Source organism: Salvelinus fontinalis, chromosome 29, assembly GCF_029448725.1.
Source record: "Salvelinus fontinalis isolate EN_2023a chromosome 29, ASM2944872v1, whole genome shotgun sequence".
NCBI lineage: Eukaryota > Metazoa > Chordata > Actinopteri > Salmoniformes > Salmonidae > Salvelinus > Salvelinus fontinalis.
Genome location: NC_074693.1, coordinates 1,929,737 through 1,952,168, shown reverse-complemented (window position 1 = coordinate 1,952,168; position 22,432 = coordinate 1,929,737). Strand labels below are relative to the sequence as shown.

General features: G+C 44.3%; 2 protein-coding genes across 4 annotated transcripts in view; one reads left to right on the top strand and one right to left on the bottom strand.

Annotated features, from left to right (window-relative positions):
• Positions 1-22,432, top strand: part of LOC129827326 (beta-synuclein-like) — a 106,232-nt gene that overhangs the window by 34,535 nt on the left and 49,265 nt on the right. The gene's annotated exons all lie outside the window — the stretch shown is intronic.
• On the bottom strand, positions 19,426-22,083 carry LOC129827325 (general transcription factor II-I repeat domain-containing protein 2B-like). Its single transcript, XM_055888071.1, has 2 exons — positions 20,042-22,083; positions 19,426-19,915 (listed from the first exon to the last, which is right to left on the bottom strand). The coding sequence occupies exons 1-2, from the start codon at positions 21,856-21,858 to the stop codon at positions 19,909-19,911; spliced, it is 1,824 nt and encodes a 607-aa protein (XP_055744046.1). The 5' UTR covers positions 21,859-22,083; the 3' UTR covers positions 19,426-19,908.

Genomic DNA, 22,432 nt, shown 5'->3' with positions numbered 1-22,432 from the left:
GTCAGTCAGCCAGTCAGTTAGTCAGTCAGCCAGCCAGCCAGTCAGCCAGTCAGTTAGCCAGTAAACTAGTCAGCCAGTCAGTTAGTCAGTCAGCCAGTCAGCCAGTCAGTTAGCCAGTCAGCCAGTCAGCCAGTCAGTTAGCCAGTAAACTAGTCAGCCAGTCAGTTAGTCAGTCAGTCAGCCAGTTAGCCAGCCAGTCAGTCAGTCAACCAGCCAGCAAATCAGTTAGCCAGCCAGTCAGTCCACCAGCCAGCCTGTCAGCCAGTCAGGCAGTCAGCTAGTCAGCCAGCCAGTCAGTTAGCCAGCCAGCCTGTCAGCCAGTCAGTCAGTCAGCCAGCCAGTCAGTTATCCCGTCAGCCAGTCAGCCAGTCAGTTAGCCAGCCAGTCAGCCAGTCAGTTAGCCAGCCAGTTAGCCAGCCAGTCAGCCAGTCATTCAGTTAGCCAGTCAGCCAGTCAGTTAGCCAGCCAGTCAGTTAGCCAGCCAGCCAGTCAGCCAGTCAGTTAGCCAGCCAGTCAGTTAGCCAGTCAGCTAGCCAGCCAACCAGCCAGTCAGCCAGCCAGCCAGCCAGCCAGCCAGCCAGTCAGTTAACCAGCCAGTTAACCAGCCAGTCAGGTAGCCAGTCAGCTAGCCAGCCAGTCAGCCAGCCAGCCAGTCAGCCAGTCAGTTAGCCAGTCAGCTAGCCAGCCAGTCAGTAGCCAGCCAGTCAGTTAGCCATTCAGTTAGCCAGCCAGTCAGTTAGCCAGTCAGCCAGCCAGTCAGCCAGCCAGCCAGTCATTTAGCCAGCCAGCCAGTCAGTTAGCAGTCAGCCAGCCAGTCAGCCAGCCAGCCAGTCAGTTAGCCAGCCAGCCAGTCAGTTAGCCAGCCAGCTAGTCAGTTAGCAGTCAGTCAGCCAGTCAGCCAGCTACAGGTGAAGTGTAATAACCCCTTCTCTAGGACTGTCAACCTCCTCTCCTCTCCTCTCCTCTCCTCTCCTCTCCTCTCTCCTCTCCTCTCCTCTCCCCTCTCCTCTCCTCTCCTCTCCTCTCCTCTCCTCTCCTCTCCTCTCCTCTCCTCTCCTCTCCTCTCCTCTCCTGTCCTCTGCTTTCCTCTCCTCTCCTCTCCTCTCCTCTCATCTCCTCTCCTCCATCTGAGGTGTGAGTCCATTGCTTGCAGGGGAAACGTTTTTGATTGTATTTGTCCGTTTTAGTTATTATCTCTCCCTAGTCAATCACACGCTATATCAGCCAGCCAGTCAGCCAGCTACAGCCAGCCAGTCAGCCAGCTACAGCCAGTCATCCAGGACAGGTGAAGTGTAATAACTCCTTCTCTAGGACTGTCAACCTCTCCTCTCCTCTCCTCTCCTCTCCTCTCCTCTCCTCTCCTCTCCTCTCCTCTCCTCTCCTCTCCTCTCCTCTCCTCACTCCTGCTTTGCTCCCAGGCAACCTTGCCCAATGTCATTACTCTCTATGGGCTGCACTCTCCATTAAAACACACAGGTGGCAGTGGGGTGTGTGGGGGGAAGAGATGGTGGGGGGTTGGTTGCTTTTCTTCTTTGACATTGTGACTAGCTGTCCCACTAAACCCCAGGGTGAACCCTCTTTATTTGACCTACTGTATCTCTCTCCGTAGGATGTTTCCTCTTGACCAATCATACTCTATATCACTGTTGTGAACAACCACAACCTGCCTAGTTAAGCCTCATTTATGTCATACTGTTTTCTGAATGCGCCTGCATCAGTAGTATATAGCCCATCACCAGCCCCTGCATCAGTAGTATATAGCCCATCACCAGCCCCTATACCACTAGTATATAGCCCATCACCAGCCCCTATATCACTAGTATATAGCCCATCACCAGCCCCTATATCACTAGTATACAGACTATCACCAGCCCCTATATCACTATAGCCCATCACCAGCCCCTATACCACTATAGACTATCACCAGCCCCTATATCACTATAGACTATCACCAGCCCCTATACCACTATAGACTATCACCAGCCCCTATACCACTAGTACATAGCCCATCACCAGCCCCTATACCACTATAGACTATCACCAGCCCCTATACCACTATAGACTATCACCAGCCCCTATATCACTATAGACTATCACCAGCCCCTATATCACTATAGCCCATCACCAGCCCCTATACCACTATAGACTATCACCAGCCCCTATACCACTAGTACATAGACTATCACCAGCCCCTATATCACTATAGACTATCACCAGCCCCTATATCACTATAGACTATCACCAGCCCCTATATCACTATAGACTATCACCAGCCCCTATACCACTAGTATATAGCCCATCACCAGCCCCTATATCACTATAGACTATCACCAGCCCCTATATCACTATAGACTATCACCAGCCCCTATACCACTAGTATATAGCCCATCACCAGCCCCTATATCACTATAGACTATCACCAGCCCCTATACCACTAGTATATAGACTATCACCAGCCCCTATATCACTATAGACTATCACCAGCCCCTATACCACTATAGACTATCACCAGCCCCTATACCACTATAGACTATCACCAGCCCCTATACCACTATAGACTATCACCAGCCCCTATATCACTATAGACTATCACCAGCCCCTATACCACTATAGACTATCACCAGCCCCTATATCACTATAGACTATCACCAGCCCCTATACCACTATAGACTATCACCAGCCCCTATACCACTATAGACTATCACCAGCCCCTATACCACTATAGACTATTACCAGCCCCTATACCACTATAGACTATCACCAGCCCCTATACCACTATAGACTATCACCAGCCCCTATACCACTATAGACTATCACCAGCCCCTATACCACTAGTATATAGCCCATCACCAGCCCCTATATCACTATAGACTATCACCAGCCCTATACAACTATAGACTATCACCAGCCCCTATACCACTATAGACTATCACCAGCCCCTATATCACTATAGACTATCACCAGCCCCTATATCACTATAGACTATCACCAGCCCCTATATCACTATAGACTATCACCAGCCTCTATATCACTATAGACTATCACCAGCCCCTATACCACTATAGACTATCACCAGCCCCTATATCACTAGTATATAGCCCATCACCAGCCCCTATATCACTATAGACTATCACCAGCCCCTATACCACTATAGACTATCACCAGCCCCTATATCACTATAGACTATCACCAGCCCCTATATCACTAGTATATAGCCCATCACCAGCCCCTATATCACTATAGACTATCACCAGCCCCTATACCACTATAGACTATCACCAGCCCCTATATCACTATAGACTATCACCAGCCCCTATATCACTAGTATATAGCCCATCACCAGCCCCTATACCACTAGTATATAGCCCATCACCAGCCTCTATACCACTATAGACTATCACCAGCCCCTATATCACTATAGACTATAACCAGCTCCTATATCACTAGTACATAGCCCATCACCAGCCCCTATATCACTATAGACTATCACCAGCCCCTATACCACTATAGACTATCACCAGCCCCTATATCACTATAGACTATCACCAGCCCCTATACCACTATAGACTATCACCAGCCCCTATACCACTATAGACTATCACCAGCCCCTATACCACTATAGACTATCACCAGCCCCTATATCACTATAGACTATCACCAGCCCCTATATCACTAGTATATAGCCCATCACCAGCCCCTATATCACTATAGACTATCACCAGCCCCTATATCACTATAGACTATCACCAGCCCCTATATCACTATAGACTATCACCAGCCCCTATATCACTAGTATATAGCCCATCACCAGCCCCTATATCACTAGTATATAGCCCATCACCAGCCCCTATACCACTATAGACTATCACCAGCCCCTATATCACTAGTATATAGCCCATCACCAGCCCCTATACCACTATAGACTATCACCAGCCCCTATATCACTAGTACATAGCCCATCACCAGCCCCTATATCACTATAGACTATCACCAGCCCCTATATCACTAGTACATAGCCCATCACCAGCCCCTATATCACTATAGACTATCACCAGCCCCTATATCACTAGTACATAGCCCATCACCAGCCCCTATATCACTATAGACTATCACCAGCCCCTATATCACTAGTACATAGCCCATCACCAGCCCCTATATCACTATAGACTATCACCAGCCCCTATATCACTAGTACATAGCCCATCACCAGCCCCTATATCACTATAGACTATCACCAGCCCCTATATCACTAGTACATAGCCCATCACCAGCCCCTATATCACTAGTATATAGCCCATCACCAGCCCCTATACCACTATAGACTATCACCAGCCCCTATACCACTATAGACTATCATCAGCCCCTATACCACTATAGACTATCACCAGCCCCTATACCACTATAGACTATCACCAGCCCCTATACCACTATAGACTATCACCAGCCCCTATATCACTAGTACATAGCCCATCACCAGCCCCTATATCACTATAGCCCATCACCAGCCCCTATACCACTAGTATATAGCCCATCACCAGCCCCTATATCACTATAGACTATCACCAGCCCCTATATCACTAGTATATAGCCCATCACCAGCCCCTATATCACTAGTATATAGCCCATCACCAGCCCCTATATCAGTAGTACATAGCCCATCACCAGCCCCTATACCACTAGTATATAGCCCATCACCAGCCCCTATATCACTAGTATATAGCCCATCACCAGCCCCTATATCACTAGTATATAGACTATCACCAGCCCCTATATCACTAGTACATAGCCCATCACCAGCCCCTATATCACTAGTATACACACTATCACCAGCCCCTATACCACTAGTATATAGCCCATCACCAGCCCCTATATCACTAGTATATAGCCCATCACCAGCCCCTATATCACTAGTACATAGACTATCACCAGCCCCTATATCACTAGTATATAGCCCATCACCAGCTCCTATATCACTAGTATATAGACTATCACCAGCCCCTATACCACTAGTATATAGCCCATCACCAGCCCCTATATCACTAGTACATAGCCCATCACCAGCCCCTATACCACTAGTACATAGCCCATCACCAGCCCCTATATCACTAGTATATAGACTATCACCAGCCCCTATACCACTAGTATATAGCCCATCACCAGCCCCTATATCACTAGTACATAGCCCATCACCAGCCCCTATACCACTAGTACATAGCCCATCACCAGCCCCTATATCACTAGTATATAGACTATCACCAGCCCCTATACCACTAGTATATAGCCCATCACCAGCCCCTATATCACTAGTACATAGCCCATCACCAGCCACTATATCACTAGTATATAGCCCATCACCAGCCCCTATATCACTAGTATATAGCCCATCACCAGCCCCTATACCACTAGTATATAGACTATCACCAGCCCCTATATCACTAGTACATAGCCCATCACCAGCCCCTATATCACTAGTATACACACTATCACCAGCCCCTATACCACTAGTATATAGCCCATCACCAGCCCCTATATCACTAGTATATAGCCCATCACCAGCCCCTATATCACTAGTACATAGACTATCACCAGCCCCTATATCACTAGTATATAGCCCATCACCAGCTCCTATATCACTAGTATATAGACTATCACCAGCCCCTATACCACTAGTATAAAGCCCATCACCAGCCCCTATATCACTAGTACATAGCCCATCACCAGCCCCTATACCACTAGTACATAGCCCATCACCAGCCCCTATATCACTAGTATATAGACTATCACCAGCCCCTATACCACTAGTATATAGCCCATCACCAGCCCCTATATCACTAGTACATAGCCCATCACCAGCCCCTATACCACTAGTACATAGCCCATCACCAGCCCCTATATCACTAGTATATAGACTATCACCAGCCCCTATACCACTAGTATATAGCCCATCACCAGCCCCTATATCACTAGTACATAGCCCATCACCAGCCACTATATCACTAGTATATAGCCCATCACCAGCCCCTATATCACTAGTTTATAGCCCATCACCAGCCCCTATACCACTAGTATATAGCCCATCACCAGCCCCTATACCACTAGTATATAGCCCATCACCAGCCCCTATATCACTAGTATATAGCCCATCACCAGCCCCTATATCACTAGTATATAGCCCATCACCAGCCCCTATATCACTAGTATATAGCCCATCGCCAGCCCCTATATCACTAGTATATAGCCCATCACCAGCCCCTATACCACTAGTATATAGCCCATCGCCAGCCCCTATATCACTAGTATATAGCCCATCACCAGCCCCCATACCACTAGTATATAGCCCATCACCAGCCCCTATACCACTAGTATATAGCCCATCACCAGCCCCTATATCACTAGTATATAGCCCATCACCAGCCCCTATATCACTAGTATATAGCCCATCACCAGCCCCTATATCACTAGTATATAGCCCATCACCAGCCCCTATATCACTAGTACATAGACTATCACCAGCCCCTATATCACTAGTATATAGCCCATCACCAGCCCCTATATCACTAGTATATAGCCCATCACCAGCCCCTATATCACTAGTATATAGACTATCACCAGCCCCTATATCACTAGTATATAGCCCATCACCAGCCCCTATATCACTAGTATATAGCCCATCACCAGCCCCTATATCACTAGTATATAGCCCATCACCAGCCCCTATATCACTAGTATATAGCCCATCACCAGCCCCTATATCACTAGTACATAGACTATCACCAGCCCCTATATCACTAGTATATAGCCCATCACCAGCCCCTATATCACTAGTATATAGCCCATCACCAGCCCCTATATCACTAGTATATAGCCCATCACCAGCCCCTATACCACTAGTATATAGCCCATCACCAGCCCCTATATCACTAGTATATAGCCCATCGCCAGCCCCTATACCACTAGTATATAGCCCATCACCAGCCCCTATATCACTAGTATATAGCCCATCGCCAGCCCCTATATCACTAGTATATAGCCCATCGCCAGCCCCTATATCACTAGTATATAGCCCATCACCAGCCCCTATACCACTAGTATATAGCCCATCACCAGCCCCTATACCACTAGTATATAGCCCATCACCAGCCCCTATATCACTAGTATATAGCCCATCACCAGCCCCTATATCACTAGTATATAGCCCATCACCAGCCCCTATATCACTAGTACATAGCCCATCACCAGCCCCTATATCACTAGTATATAGCCCATCACCAGCCCCTATATCACTAGTACATAGCCCATCACCAGCCCCTATATCACTAGTACATAGCCCATCACCAGCCCCTATATCACTAGTATATAGCCCATCACCAGCCCCTTTATCACTAGTATATAGCCCATCACCAGCCCCTATATCACTAGTATATAGCCCATCACCAGCCCCTATATCAGTAGTATATAGCCCATCACCAGCTCCTATACCACTAGTATATAGCCCATCACCAGCCCCTATATCACTAGTATATAGCCCATCACCAGCCCCTATATCACTAGTATATAGCCCATCACCAGCCCCTATACTACTAGTATATAGCCCATCACCAGCCCCTATATCACTAGTATATAGCCCATCACCAGCCCCTATACCACTAGTATATAGCCCATCACCAGCCCCTATATCACTAGTATATAGCCCATCACCAGCCCCTATATCACTAGTATATAGCCCATCACCAGCCCCTATACCACTAGTATATAGCCCATCACCAGCCCCTATATCACTAGTATATAGCCCATCACCAGCTCCTATACCACTAGTATATAGCCCATCGCCAGCCCCTATATCACTAGTAAATAGCCCATCGCCAGCCCCTATATCACTAATATATAGCCCATCACCAGCTCCTATACCACTAGTATATAGCCCATCGCCAGCCCCTATATCACTAGTATATAGCCCATCACCAGCTCCTATACCACTAGTATATAGCCCATCACCAGCCCCTATATCACTAGTATATAGCCCATCACCAGCCCCTATACCACTAGTATATAGCCCATCGCCAGCCCCTATACCACTAGTATATAGCCCATCGCCAGCCCCTATATCACTAGTATATAGCCCATCGCCAGCTCCTATACCACTAGTATATAGCCCATCGCAAGCCCCTATATCACTAGTATATAGCCCATCACCAGCCCCTATATCACTAGTATATAGCCCATCGCCAGCCCCTATATCACTAGTATATAGACTATCACCAGCTCCTATACAACTAGTATTCACACTATCACCAGCCCCTATATCACTACAGACTATCACCAGCTCCTATATCACTAGTATTCAGACTATCACCAGCCCCTATATCACTATAGACTATCACCAGCCCCTATACCACTATAGACTATCACCAGCCCCTATATCACTATAGACTATCACCAGCCCCTATACCACTAGTATTCAGACTATCACCAGCCACTATATCACTAGTATATAGCCCATCACCAGCCCCTATATCAATAGTATATAGACTATCACCAGCCCCTATATCACTAGTATACAGACTATCACCAGCTCCTATATCACTAGTATACAGACTATCACCAGCTCCTATATCACTAGTATACAGACTATCACCAGCTCCTATATCACTAGTATTCAGACTATCAACAGCTCCTATACCACTAGTATACAGACTATCACCAGCTCCTATACCACTAGAATTCACACTATCACCAGCCCCTATATCACTAGTATACAGACAATCACCAGCCCCTATATCACTATAGACTATCACCAGCTCCTATATCACTAGTATTCAGACTATCCCCAGCCCTTATATCACTACAGACTATCACCAGCTCCTATATCACTAGTATTCAGACTATCACCAGCCCCTATATCACTATAGACTATCACCAGCCCCTATATCACTATAGACTATCACCAGCCCCTATATCACTATATACTATCACCAGCCCCTATACCACTACAGACTATCACCAGCCCCTATATCACTATATACTATCACCAGCCCCTATATCACCATAGACTATCACCAGCCCCTATATCACTATACACTATCACCAGCCCCTATATCACTATATGCTTTCACCAGCCCCTATATCACTATAGACTATCACCAGCTCCTATATCACTACAGACTATCACCATCCCCTATATCACAATAGACTATCACCAGCCCTATACAATTATAGACTATCACCAGCCCCTATATCACTATAGACTATAACCAGCTCCTATATCACTACAGACTATGACCAGCCCCTATACCACTATAGACTATCACCAGCCCTATACAACTATAGACTATCACCAGCCCCTATATCACTATAGACTATCACCAGCTCCTATATCACTATATACTATCACCAGCCCCTATATCACTATAGACTATCACCAGCCCTATACAACTATAGACTATCACCAGCCCCTATACCACTATAGACTATCACCAGCCCCTATATCACTATAGACTATCACCAGCCCCTATATCACTATAGACTATCACCAGCCACTATATCACTAGTATACAGACTATCACCAGCCGCTATATCACGATAGACTATCACCAGCCCCTATACCACTATAGACTATCACCAGACACTATATCACTAGTATACAGACTATCACCAGCCCCTATATCACGATAGACTATCACCAGCCCCTATATCACGATAGACTATCACCAGCCCCTATATCACTAGTATACAGACTATCACCAGCCCCATTATCACGATAGACTATCACCAGCCCCTATATCACGATAGACTATCACCAGCCCTATACAACAATAGACTATCACCAGCCCTATATCACTATAGACTATCACCAGCCCTATATCACTATAGACTATCACCAGCCCCTATACCACGATAGACTATCACCAGCCACTATATCACTAGTATACAGACTATCACCAGCCCCTATATCACTATAGACTATCACCAGCCCCTATATCACTATAGACTATCACCAGCCCTATATCACGATAGACTTTCACCAGCCCTATATCACTATAGACTATCACCAGCCCCTATATCACTATAGACTATCACCAGCCACTATATCACTAGTATACAAACTATCATCAGCCCTTATATCACTATAGACTATCACCAGCCCATATAACACTAGTACATAGCCTATCACCAGCCCCTATATCACTAGTACATAGCCCATCACCAGTCCCTATATCACTAGTATACAGACTATCACCAGCTCCTATATCACTATAGACTATCACCAGCCCCTATACCACTATAGACTATCACCAGCCCCTACATCACTATAGACTATCACCAAACCCTATAACACTATAGACTGTCACCAGCCCCTATATCACTATATACTATCACCAGCTCCTATACCACTAGTATTCACACTATCACCAGCCCCTATATCACTAGTATACAGACTATCACCAGCCCCTATATCACTAGTATACAGACTATCACCAGCCACTATATCACTAGTATATAGCCCATCACCAGCCCCTATATCACTAGTATATAGACTATCACCAGCCCCTATATCACTAGTATACAGACTATCACCAGCTCCTATATCACTAGTATACAGACTATCACCAGCCCCTATATCACTATAGACTATCACCAGCTCCTATATCACTAGTATTCAGACTATCCCCAGCCCTTATATCACTACAGACTATCACCAGCTCCTATATCGCTAGTATTCAGACTATCACCAGCCCCTATATCACTATAGACTATCACCAGCCCCTATACCACTATAGACTATCACCAGCCCCTATATCACTATAGACTATCACCAGCCCCTATATCACTATATACTATCACCAGCCCCTATACCACTATAGACTATCACCAGCCCCTATATCACTAGTATATAGACTATCACCAGCCACTATATCACTAGTATATAGCCCATCACCAGCCCCTATATCACTAGTACATAGACTATCACCAGCCCCTATACCACTAGTATTCAGACTATCACCAGCCACTATATCACTAGTATATAGCCCATCACCAGCCCCTATATCACTAGTATACAGACTATCACCAGCTCCTATATCACTAGTATTCAGACTATCAACAGCTCCTATACCACTAGTATACAGACTATCACCAGCTCCTATACCACTAGTATTCACACTATCACCAGCCACTATATCACTAGTATACAGACTATCACCAGCCCCTATATCACTATAGACTATCACCAGCTCCTATATCACTAGTATTCAGACTATCCCCAGCCCTTATATCACTACAGACTATCACCAGCTCCTATATCACTAGTATTCAGACTATCACCAGCCCCTATATCACTATAGACTATCACCAGCCCCTATACCATTATAGACTATCACCAGCCCCTATATCACTATAGACTATCACCAGCCCCTATAGCACTAGTATTCAGACTATAACCAGCCACTATATCACTAGTATATAGCCCATCACCAGCCCCTATATCACTAGTATATAGACTATCACCAGCCCCTATATCACTAGTATACAGACTATCACCAGCTCCTATATCACTAGTATACAGACTATCACCGGCTCCTATATCACTAGTATTCAGACTATAAACAGCTCCTATACCACTAGTATACAGACTATCACCAGCTCCTATACCACTAGTATTCACACTATCACCAGCCCCTATATCACGATAGACTATCACCAGCCCCTATATCACTATATACTATCACCAGCCCCTATACCACTACAGACTATCACCAGCCCCTATATCACTATATACTATCACCAGCCCCATTATCACGATAGACTATCACCAGCCCCTATATCACGATAGACTATCACCAGCCCTATACAACAATAGACTATCACCAGCCCTATATCACTATAGACTATCACCAGCCCTATATCACTATAGACTATCACCAGCCCCTATACCACGATAGACTATCACCAGCCACTATATCACTAGTATACAGACTATCACCAGCCCCTATATCGCTATAGACTATCACCAGCCCCTATATCACTATAGACTATCACCAGCCCCTATATCACTATAGACTATCACCAGCCACTATATCACTAGTATACAAACTATCACCAGCCCCTATATCACTATAGACTATCACCAGCCCATATAACACTAGTACATAGCCTATCACCAGCCCGTATATCACTAGTACATAGCCCATCACCAGTCCCTATATCACTAGTATACAGACTATCACCAGCTCCTATATCACTATAGACTATCACCAGCCCCTATACCACTATAGACTATCACCAGCCCCTACATCACTATAGACTATCACCAAACCCTATAACACTATAGACTGTCACCAGCCCCTATATCACTATATACTATCACCAGCTCCTATACCACTAGTATTCACACTATCACCAGACCCTTCATCACTAGTATACAGACTATCACCAGCCCCTATATCACTAGTACGTAGCCCATCACCAGCCCCTATATCACTAGTATATAGACTATCACCAGCCACTATATCACTAGTATATAGCCCATCACCAGCCCCTATATCACTAGTACATAGACTATCACCAGCACCTATATCACTAGTATATAGCCCATCACCAGCCCCTATATCACTAGTATATAGACTATCACCAGGCCCTATATCACTATAGACCAGGGGTGTCAAACTCATTCCACGGAGGGCCTAGTGTCTGCAGGTTTTTGGTCTTTCCTTTCAATAAAGCCCTAGACAACCAGGTGTGGGGAGTTCCTAACTAATTAGTGATGTTAATTCATCAATCAAGTACAAGGGTGGAGCGAAAACCCGCAGACACTCGGCCCTCCGTGGAATGAGTTTGACACCTGTGCTATAGACTATCACCAGCCCCTATACCACTATAGACTATCACCAGCCCCTATATCACTATAGACTATCACCAGCCACTATATCACTATAGACTATAACCAGCCCCTATACCACTACAGACTATCACCAGCCCCTATATCACTATATACTATCACCAGCCCCTATATCACTATAGACTATCACCAGCACCTATATCACTAGTATATAGCCCATCAACAGCCCCTATATCACTAGTATATAGACTATCACCAGCCCCTATATCACTAGTATACAGACTATCACCAGCTCCTATATCACTAGTATACAGACTATCACCAGCTCCTATATCACTAGTATACAGACTATCAGCAGCTCCTATATCACTAGTATTCAGACTATCAACAGCTCCTATACCACTAGTATTCACACTATCACCAGCCCCTATATCACTAGTATACAGACTATCACCAGCCCCTATATCACTATAGACTATCACCAGCTCCTATATCACTAGTATTCAGACTATCCCCAGCTCCTATATCACTAGTATACAGACTATCACCAGCCCCTATATCACTAGTATTCACACTATCACCAGCCCCTATATCACTAGTATACAGACTATCACCAGCCCCTATATCACTATAGACTATCACCAGCTCCTATATCACTAGTATTCAGACGACTATCACCAGCCCCTATATCACTATAGACTATCACCAGCCCCTATACCACTATAGACTATAACCAGCCCCTATATCACTATAGACTATCACCAGCCCCTATATCACTATATACTATCACCAGCCCCTATACCACTATAGACTATCACCAGCCCCTATATCACTAGTACATAGCCCATCACCAGCCCCTATATCACTAGTATATGGACTATCACCAGCCACTATATCACTAGTATATAGCCCATCACCAGCCCCTATATCACTAGTATATAGACTATCACCAGCTCCTATATCACTAGTATTCAGACTATCACCAGCCCCTATATCACTATAGACTATCACCAGCCTCTATACCACTATAGACTATCACCAGCCCATATATCACTATAGACTATCACCAGCCCCTATACCACTAGTATTCAGACTATCACCAGCCACTATATCACTAGTATATAGCACATCACCAGCCCCTATATCACTAGTATATAGACTATCACCAGCCCCTATATCACTAGTATACAGACTATCACCAGCTCCTATATCACTAGTATACAGACTATCACCGGCTCCTATATCACTAGTATTCAGACTATCAACAGCTCCTATACCACTGTATACAGACTATCACCAGCTCCTATACGACTAGTATTCACACTATCACCAGCCCCTATATCACTAGTATACAGACTATCACCAGCCCCTATATCACTATAGACTATCACCAGCTCCTATATCACTAGTATTCAGACTATCCCCAGCCCTTATATCACTACAGACTATCACCAGCTCCTATATCACTAGTATTCAGACTATCACCAGCCCCTATATCACTATAGACTATCACCAGCCCCTATACCACTATAGACTATCACCAGCCCCTATATCACTATAGACTATCACCAGCCCCTATAGCACTAGTATTCAGACTATAACCAGCCACTATATCACTAGTATATAGCCCATCACCAGCCCCTATATCACTAGTATATAGACTATCACCAGCCCCTATATCACTAGTATACAGACTATCACCGGCTCCTATATCACTAGTATTCAGACTATCAACAGCTCCTATACCACTAGTATACAGACTATCACCAGCTCCTATACCACTAGTATTCACACTATCACCAGCCCCTATATCACGATAGACTATCACCAGCCCCTATATCACTATATACTATCACCAGCCCCTATACCACTACAGACTATCACCAGCCCCTATATCACTATATACTATCACCAGCCCCATTATCACGATAGACTATCACCAGCCCCTATATCACGATAGACTATCACCAGCCCTATATCACTATAGACTATCACCAGCCCTATATCACTATAGACTATCACCAGCCCCTATACCACGATAGACTATCACCAGCCACTATATCACTAGTATACAGACTATCACCAGCCCCTATATCGCTATAGACTATCACCAGCCCCTATATCACTTTAGACTATCACCAGCCCCTATATCACTATAGACTATCACCAGCCACTATATCACTAGTATACAAACTATCACCAGCCCCTATATCACTATAGACTATCACCAGCCCATATAACACTAGTACATAGCCTATCACCAGCCCGTATATCACTAGTACATAGCCCATCACCAGTCCCTATATCACTAGTATACAGACTATCACCAGCTCCTATATCACTATAGACTATCACCAGCCCCTATACCACTATAGACTATCACCAGCCCCTACATCACTATAGACTATCACCAAACCCTATAACACTATAGACTGTCACCAGCCCCTATATCACTATATACTATCACCAGCTCCTATACCACTAGTATTCACACTATCACCAGACCCTATATCACTAGTATACAGACTATCACCAGCCCCTATATCACTAGTACATAGCCCATCACCAGCCCCTATATCACTAGTATATAGACTATCACCAACCACTATATCACTAGTATATAGCCCATCACCAGCCCCTATATCACTAGTACATAGACTATCACCAGCACCTATATCACTAGTATATAGCCCATCACCAGCCCCTATATCACTAGTATATAGACTATCACCAGCCCCTATATCACTATAGACTATCACCAGCCTCTATACCACTATAGACTATCACCAGCCCCTATATCACTATAGACTATCACCAGCCCCTATATCACTATATACTATCACCAGCCCCTATACCACTACAGACTATCACCAGCCCCTATATCACTATATACTATCACCAGCCCCTATATCACTATAGACTATCACCAGCACCTATATCACTAGTATATAGCCCATCAACAGCCCCTATATCACTAGTATATAGACTATCACCAGCCCCTATATCACTAGTATACAGACTATCACCAGCTCCTATATCACTAGTATACAGACTATCACCAGCTACTATATCACTAGTATACAGACTATCACCAGCTCCTATATCACTAGTATTCAGACTATCAACAGCTCCTATACCACTAGTATTCACACTATCACCAGCCCCTATATCACTAGTATACAGACTATCACCAGCCCCTATATCACTATAGACTATCACCAGCTCCTATATCACTAGTATTCAGACTATCCCCAGCTCCTATATCACTAGTATACAGACTATCACCAGCCCCTATATCACAAGTATTCACACTATCACCAGCCCCTATATCACTAGTATACAGACTATCACCAGCCCCTATATCACTATAGACTATCACCAGCTCCTATATCACTAGTATTCAGACGACTATCACCAGCCCCTATATCACTATAGACTATCACCAGCCCCTATACCACTATAGACTATAACCAGCCCCTATATCACTATAGACTATCACCAGCCCCTATATCACTATATACTATCACCAGCCCCTATACCACTATAGACTATCACCAGCCCCTATATCACTAGTACATAGCCCATCACCAGCCCCTATATCACTAGTATATAGACTATCACCAGCCACTATATCACTAGTATATAGCCCATCACCAGCCCCTATATCACTAGTATATAGACTATCACCAGCTCCTATATCACTAGTATTCAGACTATCACCAGCCCCTATATCACTATAGACTATCACCAGCCTCTATACCACTATAGACTATCACCAGCCCCTATATCACTATAGACTATCACCAGCCCCTATACCACTAGTATTCAGACTATCACCAGCCACTATATCACTAGTATATAGCCCATCACCAGCCCCTATATCACTAGTATATAGACTATCACCAGCCCCTATATCACTAGTATACAGACTATCACCAGCTCCTATATCACTAGTATACAGACTATCACCGGCTCCTATATCACTAGTATTCAGACTATCAACAGCTCCTATACCACTGTATACAGACTATCACCAGCTCCTATACGACTAGTATTCACACTATCACCAGCTCCTATATCACTAGTATTCAGACTATCCCCAGCCCTTATATCACTACAGACTATCACCAGCTCCTATATCACTAGTATTCAGACTATCACCAGCCCCTATATCACTATAGACTATCACCAGCCCGTATACCACTATAGACTATCACCAGCCCCTATATCACTATAAACTATCACCAGCCCCTATATCACTATATACTATCACCAGCCCCTATACCACTACAGACTATCACCAGCCCCTATATCACTATATACTATCACCAGCCCCTATATCACTATAGACTATAACCAGCCCCTATATCACTATATACTATCACCAGCCCCTATATCACTATATGCTTTCACCAGCCCCTATACCACTATAGACTATCACCAGCCCTATACAACTATAGACTATCACCAGCCCCTATACCACTATAGACTATCACCAGCCCCTATATCACTATAGACTATCACCAGCCCCTATATCACTATATACTATCACCAGCCCCTATACCACTATAGACTATCACCAGCCCCTATATCACTAGTACATAGCCCATCACCAGCCCCTATATCACTAGTATATAGACTATCACCAGCCACTATATCACTAGTATATAGCCCATCACCAGCCCCTATATCACTAGTACATAGACTATCACCAGCCCCTATACCACTAGTATTCAGACTATCACCAGCCACTATATCACTAGTATATAGCCCAACACCAGCCCCTATATCACTAGTATATAGACTATCACCAGCCCCTATATCACTAGTATTCAGACTATCAACAGCTCCTATACCACTAGTATACAGACTATCACCAGCTCCTATACCACTAGTATTCACACTATCACCAGCCACTATATCACTAGTATACAGACTATCACCAGCCCCTATATCACTATAGACTATCACCAGCTCCTATATCACTAGTATTCAGACTATCCCCAGCCCTTATATCACTACAGACTATCACCAGCTCCTATATCACTAGTATTCAGACTATCACCAGCCCCTATATCACTATAGACTATCACCAGCCCCTATACCACTATAGACTATCACCAGCCCCTATATCACTATAGACTATCACCAGCCCCTATACCACTAGTATTCAGACTATCACCAGCCACTATATCACTAGTATATAGCCCATCACCAGCCCCTATATCACTAGTATATAGACTATCACCAGCCCCTATATCACTAGTATACAGACTATCACCAGCTCCTATATCACTAGTATACAGACTATCACCAGCTCCTATATCACTACAGACTATCACCAGCTCCTATATCACTAGTATTCAGAGTATCACCAGCCCCTATATCACTATAGACTATCACCAGCCCCTATACCACTATAGACTATCACCAGCCCCTATATCACTATAGACTATCACCAGCCCCTATATCACTATATACTATCACCAGCCCCTATACCACTACAGACTATCACCAGCCCCTATATCACTATATACTATCACCAGCCCCTATATCACTATAGACTATAACCAGCCCCTATATCACTATATACTATCACCAGCCCCTATATCACTACATGCTTTCACCAGCCCCTATACCACTATAGACTATCACCAGCCCTATACAACTATAGACTATCACCAGCCCCTATATCACTATAGACTATCACCAGCTGCTATATCACTATATACTATCACCAGCCCCTATATCACTATAGACTATCACCAGCCCTATACAACTATAGACTATCACCAGCCCCTATACCACTATAGACTATCACCAGCCCCTATATCACTATAGACTATCACCAGCCCCTATACCACTATAGACTATCACCAGACACTATATCACTAGTATACAGACTATCACCAGCCCCTATATCACGATAGACTATCACCAGCCCCTATATCACGATAGACTATCACCAGCCCCTATATCACTAGTATACAGACTATCACCAGCCCCATTATCACGATAGACTATCACCAGCCCCTATATCACTATAGTCTATTGTTGTATAGGGCTGGTGATAGTCTATAGTGATATAGGGCTGGTGATAGTCTATTGTTGTATAGGGCTGGTGATAGTCTATCACCAGCCCTATATCACTTCAGACTATCACCAGCCCTATATCACTATAGACTATCACCAGCCCCTATACCACGATAGACTATCACCAGCCACTATATCACTAGTATACAGACTATCACCAGCCCCTATATCACTATAGACTATCACCAGCCCCTATATCACTATAGACTATCACCAGCCCCCATATCACTATAGACTATCACCAGCCCTATATCACTATAGACTATCACCAGCCCCTATACCACTATAGACTATCACCAGCCCCTATATCAAAATAGACTATCACCAGCTACTATATCACTAGTATACAGACTATCACCAGCCCCTATATCACTATAGACCAGGGGTGTCAAACTCATTTTCACCGAGGGCCACATCAGCATAATGGCTGTCCTCAAAGGGCCAGATGTAACTTATAAATGTAATCGAATGTAATGTAAAATAAATGTAACTCCTCCTTAATGTTAAATAACTCATTATTTATTATAACTTATTCAAGTGACAATTACAGTTGCATAGAAAATATATGTTTGCTTGTAGCTCTAACATAAATCCTTTTAAATTTTGTCAGCTTATGAAAACCCACATAACTCCATTAATGAAGGATCAAACTGTCCAAGTGAATAAAGAAAAATAACATAAAACTTAGCTGCAAAGAACATGTATGACACATGTAGCATTTTACAAAAAAAGGCTGCACACAGCCGTGCACCCAACTGATGGTTTGATGACAATTTGTCTGCATACACACATAAACCTGCAAACATTAAATAATTACTACAGCAGCTACACATAAATAATATGTAATCAACTAAAAATACCAAAATAAAGGTTGACTCAGTTCACAACTATATTGGTCAAGTTTTTCGGTTAGTCTTTGATGAGGAGATGCTGCCTGTCCTTGAACACACCAAGTGGATTCTCTCTCTACTATCGATTGATCATGTTCTGAAAATGATAAACACAAAACAAAATGCAAGCACAATCATTAAATTGCACACAGTTTAACTGTTCTTCTTCTTGGTTGAATTACATTTTATTATATTTTAATTAAGTTTAAAAAAAAATGCTTGCCTGTGTGTTTTCTGACCAGATGTCTGACACCGTTTTCCCGTTACCAGTGTGTCAATGTCTGGTTTTAGGTCCTGTGCTGAGGCAATGCGTAGAACAGCATGGAGGTTGTCATCCGTGAGGCGTGATCTGTGCTTGTTTTTGTTCAGATTCATTATGGAAAAAAACTGTTCGCACAGATAGGTGCTCCCAAACATGGACAGAACACGGGCAGCATGAAGTCGAAGCTGTGGCATCAAACCAGGAGGCAGCAGACGGTAAAAGTCCTGGATTGTAGCATCCTGAAACTTTGCTCTCAGGCCACTGTCGCTTTGAAGCTCAATTAGCTCCATCTGAAGGTGTTGGGGTGCAGTGCAGACATCGGTGGTGAAAGGATTGGCAAAGATGTCAAAGCCAGACTGTTGTGCTCTGAAGTCAGAGAAGCGCCGATCAAACTCAGTCTTTAACCAGCTCAGTTTGGTAGCCAACTGAGCACATGAAAAAGTCTCGGGAAATGAGGCTGACATGCTCTGACAAACAGGAAAGTGAACAAGATTGTCCTGTTTCACTTGCCACATCCATAAGTCCAATTTACGCTGGAAAGCCGTGATCGTGTCGGACATCTGCGTGATGACTTGTTTGCGTCCCTGCAGCTTCTGATTCAGCTGGGCGAGATGGTCGGTTATGTCACACAACACAGCAAAGTCACACATCCACTTTGGATCTGATAGTTCAGACATGAGTTTTCCTTTACTCTGCATAAAAAGAGCAATGTCTTTCCTGAGCTCGAAAAATCGCTTGAGGACTTTGCTCCTACTCAGCCACCGCACTTCTGTATGGTACAGCACATCCCCGTGTTCCGAGCCCATCTCCAGCAAAAACTGCTGGAACTGACGGTGATTCAGGCCACGCGCCCGAATGAAGTTCACTGTTTTCATGACTGTGGTCACAATGTCCTCCATCCCCAGCACCTTCCCACACAAAGCTTCTTGATGGATAATGCAATGATACGTTATCAAAGGCGTGTGACAGTTCATTTTTTGCATTTTCCCCTTCATTAGTCCAACCAAGCCCACTTTTCCTCCACACATTGCCGGTGCACCGTCTGTAGTTAATCCTACCAAGTTTTCCCACTGCAATGCATTTTTACTTACGGACTTCTCTACCGCATCAAAAATGTTCTGTCCCGTCGTGGTCCCATGCATTGCAGCCACATCCAACAGCTCCTCAGTGATAGAGAGGTCCGACTTTACGCCTCTAATAAAAATTGATAACTGCGCTGTGTCCGTGTTATCTGTGCTTTCATCAACAGCTAATGAAAAAGCTGTGTAGCTGCGTGTCTCCTCGGCCAGCTGTGTTGTAAGATTTTCTGCTAGTTCCTTCACTCGGTCGACGATGGTGTTTCTTGATAAACTGACATTTTTAAAAGTCTGTAACTGGTCGGGACACACCTGCTCACAGACCTTCAGCATGCACTGCTTCAAAAACGCTCCCTCTGAAAAAGACTTGGAAGCGTGGGCGATTTCTTCAGCCACAATGAAGCTAGCTTTCACCGCGGCCTCGTTTTTGGCTGTGGATTTCATGAACAAACTCTGCTGCGACCGCAGTTTGCCTTTTAATTCTTGGGCAATTTGTTGCTTTTCTTGAAGGCTAGCTTTAGCGTACTTAGCTCCGTGTTTGGTGTCAAAATGTCGACGCAGATTGTACTCTTTGACAACCGACACCGCCTCGTAACACAAAAGACATACCGGTCTTTCTCCTTGAAGCGCAAACAAGTATTCGCCTTCCCATCTTTCTTGAAACAGTCTTCCGTCTGCATCAACTTTTCTCTTTCTGGACATTTTGGGATCATTATTTATATCTCAATTCCACTCGTTGGCATGGACACTGCCGTGGCTAGCGTAGTCGAAAGGCATTGTGGGAATGTAGTTTTTGGTCAAAGCACGCTCTTAATTTATTTTTTGGTATTTATTTTTAGACACTCAAAACTTTTAAGCTCTCGCGGGCCACATAAAATGACCTGGCGGGCCACATCTGGCCCGCGGGCCTTGAGTTTGACACATGTGCTATAGACTATCACCAGTACCTATATCACTATAGACTATCACCAGCCCTATATCACGATAGACTATCACCAGCCCTATATAACTATAGACTATCACCAGCCCCTATATCACTATAGACTATCACCAGCCACTATATCACTAGTATACAAACTATCACCAGCCCTATATCACTATAGACTATCACCAGCCCATATAACACTAGTACATAGCCTATCACCAGCCCCTGTATCACTAGTACATAGCCCATCACCAGTCCCTATATCACTAGTATACAGACTATCACCAGCTCCTATATCACTATAGACTATCACCAGCCCCTATACCACTATAAACTATCACCAGCCCCTAC

What these genes read in the sequence shown, in the direction of transcription:
- LOC129827325 (XM_055888071.1), bottom strand. Translation starts at nt 21,858, where the DNA reads ATGTCCAGAAAGAGAAAAGTTGATGCAGACGGAAGACTGTTTCAAGAA.